Consider the following 13,245-nt stretch of genomic DNA (forward strand, 5'->3'; position numbering starts at 1 on the left):
CCGAGTTGGAGCCGGCTAAGAAGGAATCTTTGGAGCCGGCTAACTAAATAGACACGTATCCCGAAGCCGGCTAAGAGTCAAAGATGCCGGCTAAATAACCATAGATGTAGGCTAAGTTTAGCCGCTTTTGACACGTGTCGAATTTTTATAGGTTAAAGGTGGGACCCGTTTACTTTTTATAAATTCCGTGCCCATAAAGTGGAGGCTAAGGCTTAGCCGCCTTAGCCGGTTTCGTTGACGTGACAGTTGTTTATTGGTTAAAAAACCAATGAATGGAGAGATATAGGCTAATAGACATGTCTATTTTGGTAAATTTTTAGTCAAAGTTGTCTATTTTGATAATTTTCCCTTTCTAAATTGTATTGGTCAAGTATGTCATTGACCTAACTAGGATGTTATTTGTGTTTATGTGATTATATAAATACATACTATATATATACACGATACTATATATATACACGATGGATGACTATGTTTCCACCTGGTAAAGATGTATATTTCTTTTAGGGGAATTTTTTAAGTCTAAAATTTATATTTGAATAAATGAGTAGCTTAGAATTATTAGTGTAAGGTACAATATAAACAACATTTTCCTTTACAAAAATCAAATAAAAAATATAAGACGAATAATGTAACAATCAGCGCTTCGTGCTTTGAGTTGAACGATGAAGCTCGCCTAGACTCATTTGTTTTTAGCAAGTTGAAATTTAAGCTCGATTAACCTCATTTGCTTTTTTGAATTTATAAAAAGGTAATGTTCAGTATACAAAAGCAAACTTTATACACAAATTCAATACGAGTTAAATTTATTTTGTATATTTATCTGTACATGTGGATTTATTTTAAATGAACTTTGTATAATATTATTATTAAATCATGTATTATTGTTAGATTTAAGTAAAAAGGTTTCTTTTGTCATGTATTTTGTATGTAGACAAATTGGCGCTTTTAACTTAAGCCTTTTATCTATGAGTCTATTACTCTATTAGACATTTAGACTATTTACTATCTACAAAAATGCAATCTTAATTGGGCTAGAGTCTGGATTTCATTAAACATAATACTGAGAATAAGAAGCCCATCACCTTTTACTCCACACATCCTTATCACACTTTATTACCAACTTTTACAGGTTTGAAAACCTACGACACCAAATACTAGAGTTGCACAAAACTCCCGGTTCCGGACCGAATCCGAAGCTGGTTTATACCCGTATCTGACCTGTGGGTACGACTATTAATCGGTTTCTTCCCAGATATGTATTTGGAGCCGGACCGGAACCAACACGGACACACGAGGACCGGTTCCAAATTTACCTGTTTAAAACTCGAACAAACCCGAAACCTGAAAATATCCCGTCAAATACCCAAAACCAGTTTCCAACCTACATTGTTTTGATATTTGTTGATCATACCAGAACATGTTCATAAAATACCCGGTTTTATGCATCTCTACTTAATACTTCATAACTTTATATCGTAAGGCTATGATGCCTTCACTTCCCTATGTGGACCAATGTCAAATATGACACATAATTTACTTTCTAAAGTGGCACGAATTTAGTTAGTATCCGTTAGTTTCGTTATGACATTGACACTTAACCATATATTACATTTGTTATAAATGCCCAATATACTCATTTAATTAACTTATGATACAAAAAAGCAACATATTTAAAACGACAGTTATTTCGTCGGTAAACCTCGGTGTTACTGTGGCCAGTTGTCGGTTAGGTCAGTTCCAGTTACGTAGACACGAATTCACTCTGTCCTAAAAAATAATTAAAACAAAAAAACAACATGATTTTTAACAAAAAAAACAAAATAAAAAAAAAGTCCAATAGTACGTATTCCGTCAAATGAACCAATAATCTTCTCGTGGCGCCAAATTTCAATATTTATCTATAGTTACATTGATTTAGAGATGCAACTAAGACTTCATCATTAAACATTATGATGTCGTTTTTAGTTTATCAACTTCACTAACAAAGGACTTGATAACCCAATGGTATATATGAAGGTGTTTCTTAAGGCGAGGACTTTTCAAATGCTGAACGTTTAAGTCCAATGATAGATAAAATTGGTATAACAATTTGTTATAAAAAAAAAAAAGCTTATCAACTTCACTTTTTCAAATTACATGATTTAATAAACATTGTGTTTTCATATTTCACTTCAAACATGGTACTTTAAATATCGATGCTTCATCCTCTCCACACAACCTTTTAACTTGTTATTAAGCTTTCGTAACAAAATACTCGTAAATGAGTAACTATATATGTATAATTTCAATTCCAAAGTTAATGAAAGATTGTTTTTTTTTATTAATTTTACCAACTTAATTTACAACAAAAACGACAAAGAAGTAGCCTTAGCCACATAAACCACATGATCAGTTTCTCTCTACGACTATACTTCTTGAATTTGATTGAATCTGTATATTAATGAGAGAAAAAAATGCAACAATTGTTACTTAAAACAGTTAAAAGTACAAAAAGGACCCCAAATTCATCATGACAATGTAACTCACTACCCAACACCATCGTCCAATTTAATACACACTCCCTAGTACGTGATGGTGAAGTCTTATCTCAATTTAATAGGAAACATCAAAACTTGCAAGATCGTAAATTTTTCTCAACAACTTTTTACATCTAAGTATCACATTATACATGCAAAAAGAGCAAACAACATGCATACTAGCAGACCACTAGATTTGAATTGCAAGATCATAGATATATATATGTTACCATCTTTTATACGTCCGGCCTCCTTAGGTTTTATGTTGGTTCATAATGTCTGGTTTCTAGATATATATTAATAAATGCTCCTTTATAATAAAATTTATAAATAGACAAAAACAAACTACACAAAATAATAAATTTTCTTGTATGCATGATAGGGGTGTGCATGGGTTGGTTTGGAGCGGTTTTGGGTCAAACCCATAACCATAACCGACATGTCGGTTAATTGATAACCATAACCATAACCGATCCGTTAGGGCGGTTTCGGTTAATCGGTTTTGAAGGTTATAACGAGGCGGTTATGGGTCGGTTAACCGTGGCCAAAACAATGTCACTAGGCCTAAAAGTTATGTACTTTACTCATGTATAACGTAACATGATTTATAAACCACACTAGAAATTTGATAGTGTTTATTCTAGTTTTCAATACATTTCTATTTATAAAAATAGTTTTAATAAAGTATATATGAATTCTAACGTTGGGCAAAGAATAACATGAAGAAGTGAATAACATCAAACAAAGTTTAACATGGACAACTACACAATTGACATAAAAAGTACTAGAGAGAACGAAAAAGAATGAGAAAGTGAAGAGTGGGTTCTTTTTAGTTTTTATAAATTCGTTTTGACTTTATAAATCCGTGATCAGTCGACGAGTAATAGTCAAGCTTTGAATGTGCTATTGTTTTAGTGAATGAAGAGTTCTAATAAATAGGCAGGTTAGCATGCCAACCTTTAGTGGGTAAATTGTTTTGTTAAAAGTGTTAAGATGTTAACTCAAACACGACCCATATAATGAAACTTGTTCATGAACCAAACATGACTTGTTTACTAAACAAGTTAAAATATAACTACCCAAAATCTAATTATTTCATGTCACGCTTTGTATTAAATTGGAAATTATTACAAACATACCCCTTAATTAGTAGGTACGTGAATCTTTGTACAATAGCAACCAACTTTTTCAATTGTCTCTATTAAAATCACTCAAAACTGTTTGGTTCCTCTAATTTCAATCGATCAACTTTCATTAGATGTTTCAATCCATAGGAAATGTCAGTCGTTGACATTGTTGGTACGTACACGTTGTAGGAAATTGTCGATAAACGTCCGTAATTTTGAAATAAATTTCAGTAATGTGTCAACAATCACTAGGTAAATTTTATCGGTAATCCTTGGTTTAATGACACATCATGCAATCGAATAGGATATTGAGCTTTGCATGAAACTCAAGACCAGGGCTGGCCATAAGGCGTTGCCGGGTAGTCGACGGCCATAGATCCGACATCCCGTTAGACCCAATCTTTTTTAGAAAAATTTAAAAAATTTATATGTATTTTTATTAAAACAATATATATATATTTAGTGTTTGTACTCTATTATATAACCATTAGCTTGGTCTAGTGGCAAGGGAGTATTACTTACGACCTAAAGGTTATGGGTTCCACACTCATTTGAGACATGTTTAATCATATTTTTATACAAAAGTTTTTTTACACAACCCAATTATAACAAAGTAAACCCATATACATTGTTTAAACCCAACAAAAAACTCATTTTACTTATGACCTAAAAAAATTTTCACCTTCGACCTAAATTTTTTTTAACTTTCTCAGAGCCGGCCTACTCAAGACGTACTATTTGAGTTGAAAATAAAAAAGGAACACTCAAAAGAGAGTTATTACATGCATCATAAATCAAGAAGAAACATAAGACTTAAATACCAAACAATCTTTATTAAGATACATAGTACAACTTATCATCTACTTTGCTTTTGTTCTTAATTGATCCCAGTTCATAAGTTCTAAAAACCATTTTATTTAGATAATAATTATAAAAATACAAAAAAAAAAAACAAATTCTGGCTTTTTGCCTAATTAGAGCTTCACAACTTCTGGAACCGAAACCGGGTACTTATGGATGCAATCTGCCCATGCACCAGTTTTTGTAACCTCAATATCTCTATTACACTTCCAAACCACACTATTACACTTAAACCCACTCCCAAACCCTATTTGCCAAACCCTATCACCTTTCTTCATCCTCCCCTTAGCTTCAATGTATCCCATCTCATACCACAACGACGACGTATTCCCCCATCGATACAACGTAATCCTCGACGCCTCAATATCCTCATCCGACAACTTCAAACTCATCTGAATCGCATCAATCACCGCTCTTCCTCCCGCATGGATACAATAATGATCGAACGCCTTTCTAAAATCAGGAATGTAGGTTTTATTACGCAATTTAAACACTTTTCTTGCTATAAGATTGAAGAGAAACAAGAGTTGTTCGGATAATGGTAGAACCAATGATCCTAGTGTGCTAATGTTTGATTTTAAAGACTTGGCTGCTATGACCATGAGATCTTGACTCAAAGCTATTCCTACATAGCCTTCTTCATCTTCTTGTTGTGTAACACAATTATAAGAGTTGTCATCATATCCTTTGTGTGTACGGATAACATGCAAGAGACTATACTTTGCATGGTGTCTTAAACACGTTTTGTTTGTCAAGAGGATTGCTGCACCCCCCATTCTAAAAATACAATTTGGAAGAAGCATGGATCTTTGTTTACCTAAATATGAATTCGGAGTGATGATTTCAGTGCTTATAACAATTGCATTAGATTCATGATGGATTTGAAGAAGGTGTTTAGCTTAATCAATCGAAATTAAGCCAGCACTACATCCCATTCCAGATAAGTTATAGCTCTTCACATTACTTCTCATTTTGTATTTGTGAATCACTATAGATGAAAGTGATGGATTCGCGTTAAAGAGGCTGCAGTTCACTATCACAAAATCGATGTCTTCAGGTTTAAGTCCGGTTTGCTTAAACAACGAGTCCATTGCGGAGAAAACCACCATTTCGGTCTCGTCTCTAGCGTCCATCAAGCTAGGGTTTGGTGGGATGTAATGTAATGGTTTGGGTAAGCTTGTTTCCTCACCTAAACCGGCTCGCTCGAAGATTTTAACTTGGAATGCGATGCTCTTGGGTTGCGAGGCTAAAATGATGCGTCCGTGTTCATATGCAGTGGCGAAGGGTACTCGATACATTGGGGGAGGCTTAAAACAAGCGAAGTCGAGAAGGTAGACGGTTTTAGGCTTGTTCATGAAGCAGAACACTAGCATGGTAATGAGTAGTAGGGATAAAGATATGAGGGGATCATGTAGAGAGAAAGATATGATGAGATGCTCATAGGCTAAGTTTGTAAAGTTATGCATGATTTTGTTTGTAATTCAAGAGGAGGAGAGTGATTGATATATATGAAGAGAAAAAGGAAGGTGAAGAATTAAAGAATGGAGAAGAAAATGGAAATTTGTAATGTGTATTAGAGGAAAGGGTGGCTATATAGGTAGATGGGGAGATTAATTGAGCGGCCCATATATTTGTCTACAACTCTATATTCACAACTATTATCCATGGATGGATTGCTTGTATTAGGCTAAGATATCCAAAAGGCTTTAATTAACTTACCCAAACAAATAAGCTAAGATTATTTTAATTTACAAATCTCCATTTTAACTTAAAAAACAAACGTTCATCAACCCCTTAACTCGAAACCCATATACCCGCTAAAACCATGTCATGTTTCTGGTCGATCAGTTTTATGCTTGTTTATGAATAGGAGTCGGTAATAATTTAAATATAACAGACTCCAATTCATATGAAACATTTTTGTAATTTATGTTATTTTAGTTGTTTTCTGTGTTTCTCTATCATTCTTAGGCCATGTTTGGGATTCATTATTTACACTTCTTTTTGACTCATTTAAGGAGTTTTCGATAAGTTATAATATCCTAACTTATCAAAACTCCTTTTTCCTTCTTTAAAAACTTAAAAAGTCACATTATCCAAACACTTTTTTAACTTATAAAAGTCAATAAGTTATAAGAAGATAAAAATAAGGAATCCCAAACACCCACTTAATTTTAAAACTTGGGTTTATATTTTGTTAAATAAGAAAATGAGAATAGTCGGATTAATGAACAGTTAAAACAAATAAAATTAAAACGGTTGAGAGTGAAGAAAGGATAAAAATGATTGAAAGAGAAATTAATTTCCTTTCTCAAAGTTAATAGTTTCATAAAAAACTAAAAATTAAAATTTAAAAATTAAATAGTTAATTTTAAATTTTAACCCTTTTCATTTCTGAAATAAAAATATAAACTTCTTTAAAATCTCTTAAGCGGGTTAACTAGTAAACCCATTAATTAACAATCCATGTCGGGAATGACCAGTTTTTTAAACGTGTCATGTTTGGGTTAACCTGCTTACAACCTAACTGTATATTTCATTGTTCAAATCATGTTAGAAATAGTCGCCCCTGTCACAATTAAACAAATACTTGAAAGCATGTGAGTAATTTCAAACGGTGGGGAAAAAGAACACACTCATCTTAAATCAAAATCCGTTCATGACATACTTCAAGGAGGATACGTTTCATTTCATAATTACCAAAAGCAAAGTGAGATATAGATAATACTATTTTTTTTTATCAAATTTATGAGATTAATTTGAGGTACTTTACAATCTCTTAGATCATTAGCAAAGAATGTAGCTTGTAAAAACGTAAACATAACATACACAACCATAAAATGATCAACTTTTATTTCAAAAACATACTCCTTTTAAAAAAAAATCAAGATATCAATAAACTTCATATCAAACGGGTAATGAACACCGAACACAAATTACACCGGGATCCCATTACACAATGTAGATCTACCCGAGACTCAGCTCCAAGAGAACCTTCCCACATTCATAATCATCAACTCGCTTCTCCTCCGGCTCCAGGATTTTGCACTTGATTGGTTCAGTACCAATGCTAGTGGAACACACTTGATGAAAACCAGAACCAAAACTAGAACCATCACGTGGCCTCTTAAACTTGTTGCGAGTACTCATGCGGTGGAGCTCATTCTCCGAGTTCTTAGACAGATGTCGAATATCACAACCCTCAAGAGGTATAATAGCAGCATCATGATTGTTGAGTTGCATGATTGTAGAGCCTTGAAGCACCGATTCAACCGCGGCTTGACATTGTTCCCAGTTCCCGGACCACATTAACCCGACCGAACCATATGTTGGGTTCATGATCCTACCACAAGCCTCATGCAATAATGACTTAAATATTTCTGTAACAATAATTATATAAAAACAAGATATAAAAACAAAGGTAAATGAAACAAATTGTTTTTTTCTAGGAAAATGACAAGAATGACCACTTTAATCGTTACTTTTAATAAAAAAAATTAGTTTTAGTTAAAACTTTATAGGTTTTAACCAATCAAAAGCTTTTACATGGGACAACCTGTTGCGTCGACGCAACAAATTTCTACCAGACGCATAGAATGAGTCTGTTTACCCAACATTGAACGGCAAGGGACATTTGTCAAACGCTACTTGATTAAAACTTTTTAAAAATAAAGGCTATTTTGTTAAACTCGTTTTTTAATAATGTCATTCTAGTGATTTTCTATTTTTTAACCGGTTAAAAATACGTTATCTTATGATTCCCCTTTAATAGATGTCTCATTTTAAATCGTGCGATAACCAATTGAAGACCACATATCAACACATGATGGAATTATCTGATCTTGTTGGTTAACAGTAATGTGACGGTGTAAAAATATAGAGTTTTTACATACCAGGGCGAAGGTGGGGAGGGCCGACGCTGATTAGGTTAAGTAGACCGGTACGACCATAGAACTTCGCAAGAAAAAGGGTGGCATTGGCTTGTGATTCCGGCGATGTGATCCAAGTTAAACAAGGGCGAAGAACGCAATCGTCTTCGCAACCTTTGCGCAAAACTCGACATCCATTGCAGCTCATTGTTTTTGAGTTATGATCAAGTACACAGGCGATTAAAGATGCAAACGAAGAGGGGTATTTATAAGACTATAAGAGTGTTACATGTTTTGTATCATGGAATGAGACGTGGCGAATCCTCGTTGCATTTAGAAGATTACATGGAAACAACACCTTAAGATTTTCCTCTATGGACATTCTAAATAGTGTGACTATTTAATATTTTAATTATTCAAGTTATTTTCATTTTCACGTACACCACTTAATTATTTATACATTCTTTACAAGTGAAAAAGTTATGAATTTTAGGGAGTCAGTTACGTTTTCTTTAACAAATTTAAATAAGAAGGTTTAATATATTTTTCGGTTCGTAAATTCATAGATGTTTTTAATGTGATCAAGTTTAATTATAGAATGTCATTATAGATTAATTTTACATTTTTTATTGTTTTTGAAAATCATAAAGTTTTGTTTGTAGAAAAAAGTACTTTGCTTACACATTTATAAGTAAATAATATATAATGGCTTCTAGCTAAATCACAACAAGCTGCTACTACGGGTGATTTGGTGTTATGCATATATACTAGAAATCGGGGGTTAGGTTGGGGACAGGTTGAGGAATTGTCCCCAACCGTCAGTCATAGTATTTTAATTTTTCTTTCTTTTAAGTGTTCGAGTGTGACTCAATGCTTCTCTTTCTTATTGAATAACTACTACTAGCAATATTGGCGTAAAAACATTTTAACCAGTTCTTTTTAGCTACGAAATAATTATTTAAATTATTTGCAATATATATATATATATAGGCAACTTGTTAATACAAATTAATAGTACAGGTGTTTTTTTATAACTATTAATAGATATAATTGAAATTATAATATACTTTTATTATAAAAAATGGTTTATAAGCAGCACGAGAAAAGAAAAACTACGAGAACTAAAACGTAGTTTTGTACTTTTGTGAGAAAAACATGTCATTCGTCCCTCAGTTATCACATGTAGTTCTCCCTCCACGTCTCATGAAAAACATCTTTCGCTTCTGTTCCTAGATTTTGGCATATCTGTGGGCCACTTTGTTTTTTTTTTTTAAGTAAAATTTTAGTTTATAATGTGGTTTATTCTTTTAATAAATCCTTTTAAAACTTATTAATAAACAATATACTAAAGTAACATTTAATGAGCGTTTATTGATGTCAATAACTATATGCACATGTTAGAATAATTTACGGTTATGACAACTTCTTACATTTTCCTATTCATAAGAATTTAAACCCTCATCACATGAAAGATAAAAAAATCAAAATTTTATTTAACACATTGACGTCATTAGATCAAAGTGTTGATGCATCTTGGATGTCAATTGTTAATAGATAATTTTTTGTAATCGAGTTTGTAATTCGTTAATGGTTCGTGTTGTTTATTGTTTGTGTATCGTATGTGAAACGAACTTAGTGGGCTGGAAAACAACTGAAGAGAAATCAAGAATAAGTTCGTGTTCCATCTCTAACCGTATGAAATCAAGAACAAACTGTGTTATGCATTAGTTGAGTCTTGATCAGTTGATTGTAATATTGGTTATAATCAATAGAAGACACGAGATTGAAAGTGATTGTGATTGTGCCCGTGTTCTTTTTCTATTCGTTGATCTATTTGCTCGTTACGTTTGTTCAAGGAGATTCCACACTCTTGACAGATTGATTCAATCTCATCAAGATTCATTATAGGGACCTACACAAAGGCCCTCCGGTGATTATGATACCACATGAAACCTTGTTTAATTTGTGTTTTTTTTTCCATCTATCATTAGTTTATTTGTTGAAAAAACTAGTAAAATCCAGTTTTTTAATAAATTTGAACACGAGTGAAAATGTGATTTTTCACTAACTTAGAATATAAATAGTTTTATTTATATATGTGTGATATAAATGGGTTTTGCATTCTCCTTTGTTAGAGCTTCAAAGCAAACATACTTTTTTATGAATATACTAAAGAAAATACAGTAAACAACTAACATACTTTATTTTTTTTCACATTTAATCCAAAAATGACTCATTTCCCGAAACTTAAAGCATAATTTCGTGAAGTTCTTCACTACATTATTAAGGATATTGGTTCACAAAATTTTTCAAAATAAATCGTATTTGATGTCGTTGTTACAAAGTTGCATATAAAATGTGGGAAATAACGTGTGTAGTACAAAGAAATTTGTTTGATTTTATGAAATTAAAGTACAGTATTAAATCTGAATATTATGTTACTGTTTTAAATGGGGATACACACGAGTTTCATTATGGGGGTAATAACTGTAACTCATGTATGAACTTGTATAGAAACCAAATTTCATATGTCATATGTTTTGTTGTACTTAAAAGAATCGTAAGTATGTGAATAAATATTTATATATGGTATGGTCGCGGTGTGAATTATCACATGTTGTGAGGGTGATCTTGGGTGATAATGAAACGGTAATGCCATGTGAACTTGAAATTTAGGGGGATGCGATGCGTCTGTAAAAGTGGTGAATCACGGGTTGGAGGTTACAAATAGGTTTTATGATTTACAAATGGATTTGAAAATCAAATATATCGTGACTGTACATAAGATATTCCACATTGTCCACAATGATCCAAGAACTTATATGAAATGAGGAAGTGTCCTGATATCAGTAAAACCATGCAACATGTCAAAGAGGATAAAGGGATTGGGTAAAATTTTTATAGAGATGTTGAATGAGAAATGTTTATTGAGTGTTTTAGTAAGATTATTTTGAAATGCATTATGAGATTTGGGAAGTAACAAAGGGTTGTTCCACAGTCATTTGAGTTTATGTGTGAGGGAAGTAACCAAGTGTTTTTCCATAATTATTTGGAATATGCCATTAAGAATTGTTATAGTGTATGGGATCAATCTCGAGTCTTGATATATGTTGATATTGGTGGATGTTTCTTCAAAGTATGTCTTATGTTATGACAAGACATATGGTTTTCGAATGGTTTCGTTTAAACTATATTTTTTTCTGACAAAAACTGACTTTTTAACATGTATTTCATGTAAGTTGTAATAGGATGTAATCAAGGTATCTCTGGGTTATCTGACATTTGACAAATGAAATTCTTAGGCATCATGTGTCGAAGTTTTATTTTTATAAAGTTACGATGTGCAAAAACAAATTTTGTAGTATAATTTTAAGTGTTTTTGTTATGTGTGTTGCGAGCCTGTATTTCGGGACATGACATGACATGCAAGAAATGGCAAACGTGCCACAAGTTGTCGCGTGTCTCATGGCTATAAATGTAATTGTTTACTATTATCGCTAGAGGTATAGCAAACCCATGAGCATGGCTAGTTTGGTTATCTTCTCCTAATTCTTATAGTTTGGAAATTATAATTTTGATCACTGTAGGTACGTACATATGATAACCGAAACTATAAAATCTTTATCGTCGTTTAATTAGGCGTGAGAAGTAAAACTAAACATCCGAATCCACTTCGGTGTGTAGCGCAAATATCAAATCACACAAACATTATTCGAAATATTACAAAGTATCATAATTTGTAACCTTTGCATAAAACAATTAGGTATGCAATAAATCTATTATGTGAACTTATTACAAGATAAACTTAAATGTCAAATTATTCTATCATGATGTTAAAGCCTTTGTATATTGAATATATATCTTCACAACAAATTCTTGAATAATTGTTGCTTTGTCTTCAGGTTTTTCGGTAGAAATTCATGCTTAGTATTAAACTTTAGTGGCAACAAGTATTTAGTAGTATGTTATGCTACTCCCTCCGTCCCATTATAAGTGTCCTACTTTGATTTTTCAAGTCTTTCTTATTTAACTTTGACCGGCAATATTTTTGTTTGTATTATATAATACTTGATGCAAAATATATGAATGGATTGGGTTTTAAATGTATTTTACATTGATATATTTTCATCAGGTATTATATGACACGAACAAAAACATTTACGGTCAAAGTTGCAAAAGAAAGACTTGAAAAGTCAAAACATGACACTTATAATGGGACGGAGTGAGTATTATGTATTAAGTTAAAGTTTAGTAATAACTTCAAGTTCAATACTAGTATTCTAAATTGCGTCAAACATGGGGAACAATCCACTCGTGAATTGGGCATTAAAGGCAATAAGAAGTAGTGGTAGGGAGAAAGAGATGTAATTACATAACCGTCTTATATATGGATCACATATTCACTTTAGAATAATTTAATACATGTATTTAGAAGGTTCTTACATCTTTAAACAAGATTTATATTGGATCACTCTAGTAAACATACATGCCAAAAGAAACATTTATTATATTAATTTATTGGTGATTGTTACTAAAAAAAACCTTGTACTACAAGCTCGTCGGTTCTGATCACATGTTTGTTTCATCGATATGCTAAATCAAAGAATCATGTTATAAAAAAATGGTCGTTGTCATTCTCGCTTTGATGAAGTATAACGTAGTTAAGATATAAAACAGGAGGTCAATGATTTAATTCTTATATAGTGTAACATTTAGCTGTTAAAAACGTGACGGATGAATGCAAAATTATAGTGCGTAGGCCATAGGTCTATATGGGCCAAGCTACAAATAATGGACTATTATTACTTTAATAACTTTGCCATCAGGCATTCAGGCCCAAACACCATTACTAAGTTTCGGGGTGTTCTT

At 32.3% G+C, this 13,245-nt stretch overlaps 1 protein-coding gene and 1 pseudogene across 1 annotated transcript; both read right to left on the minus strand.

The window, feature by feature from the left end:
• Positions 1–4,533: 4,533 nt before the first annotated feature.
• On the minus strand, positions 4,534–5,992 carry LOC143631027 (3-ketoacyl-CoA synthase 5 pseudogene; annotated as a pseudogene).
• A 1,482-nt stretch (positions 5,993–7,474) lies between these two features.
• Positions 7,475–7,846, minus strand: LOC143631053 (LOB domain-containing protein 40-like). Its single transcript, XM_077099911.1, has one exon. The coding sequence runs from the start codon at positions 7,844–7,846 to the stop codon at positions 7,475–7,477; it is 372 nt and encodes a 123-aa protein (XP_076956026.1).
• Between the last annotated feature and the right edge of the window lie 5,399 nt (positions 7,847–13,245).

This window comes from Bidens hawaiensis, unplaced genomic scaffold (assembly GCF_021521415.1).
Source record: "Bidens hawaiensis isolate Kalapana, Puna unplaced genomic scaffold, B.hawaiensis_p1.1 tig00005935_1, whole genome shotgun sequence".
Classification (NCBI taxonomy): domain Eukaryota; kingdom Viridiplantae; phylum Streptophyta; class Magnoliopsida; order Asterales; family Asteraceae; genus Bidens; species Bidens hawaiensis.

Bases quoted from the DNA above. Each gene is read 5' to 3' on its own strand.
- LOC143631053 (XM_077099911.1), bottom strand. From the start codon at position 7,846: ATGAACCCAACATATGGTTCGGTCGGGTTAATGTGGTCCGGGAACTGG.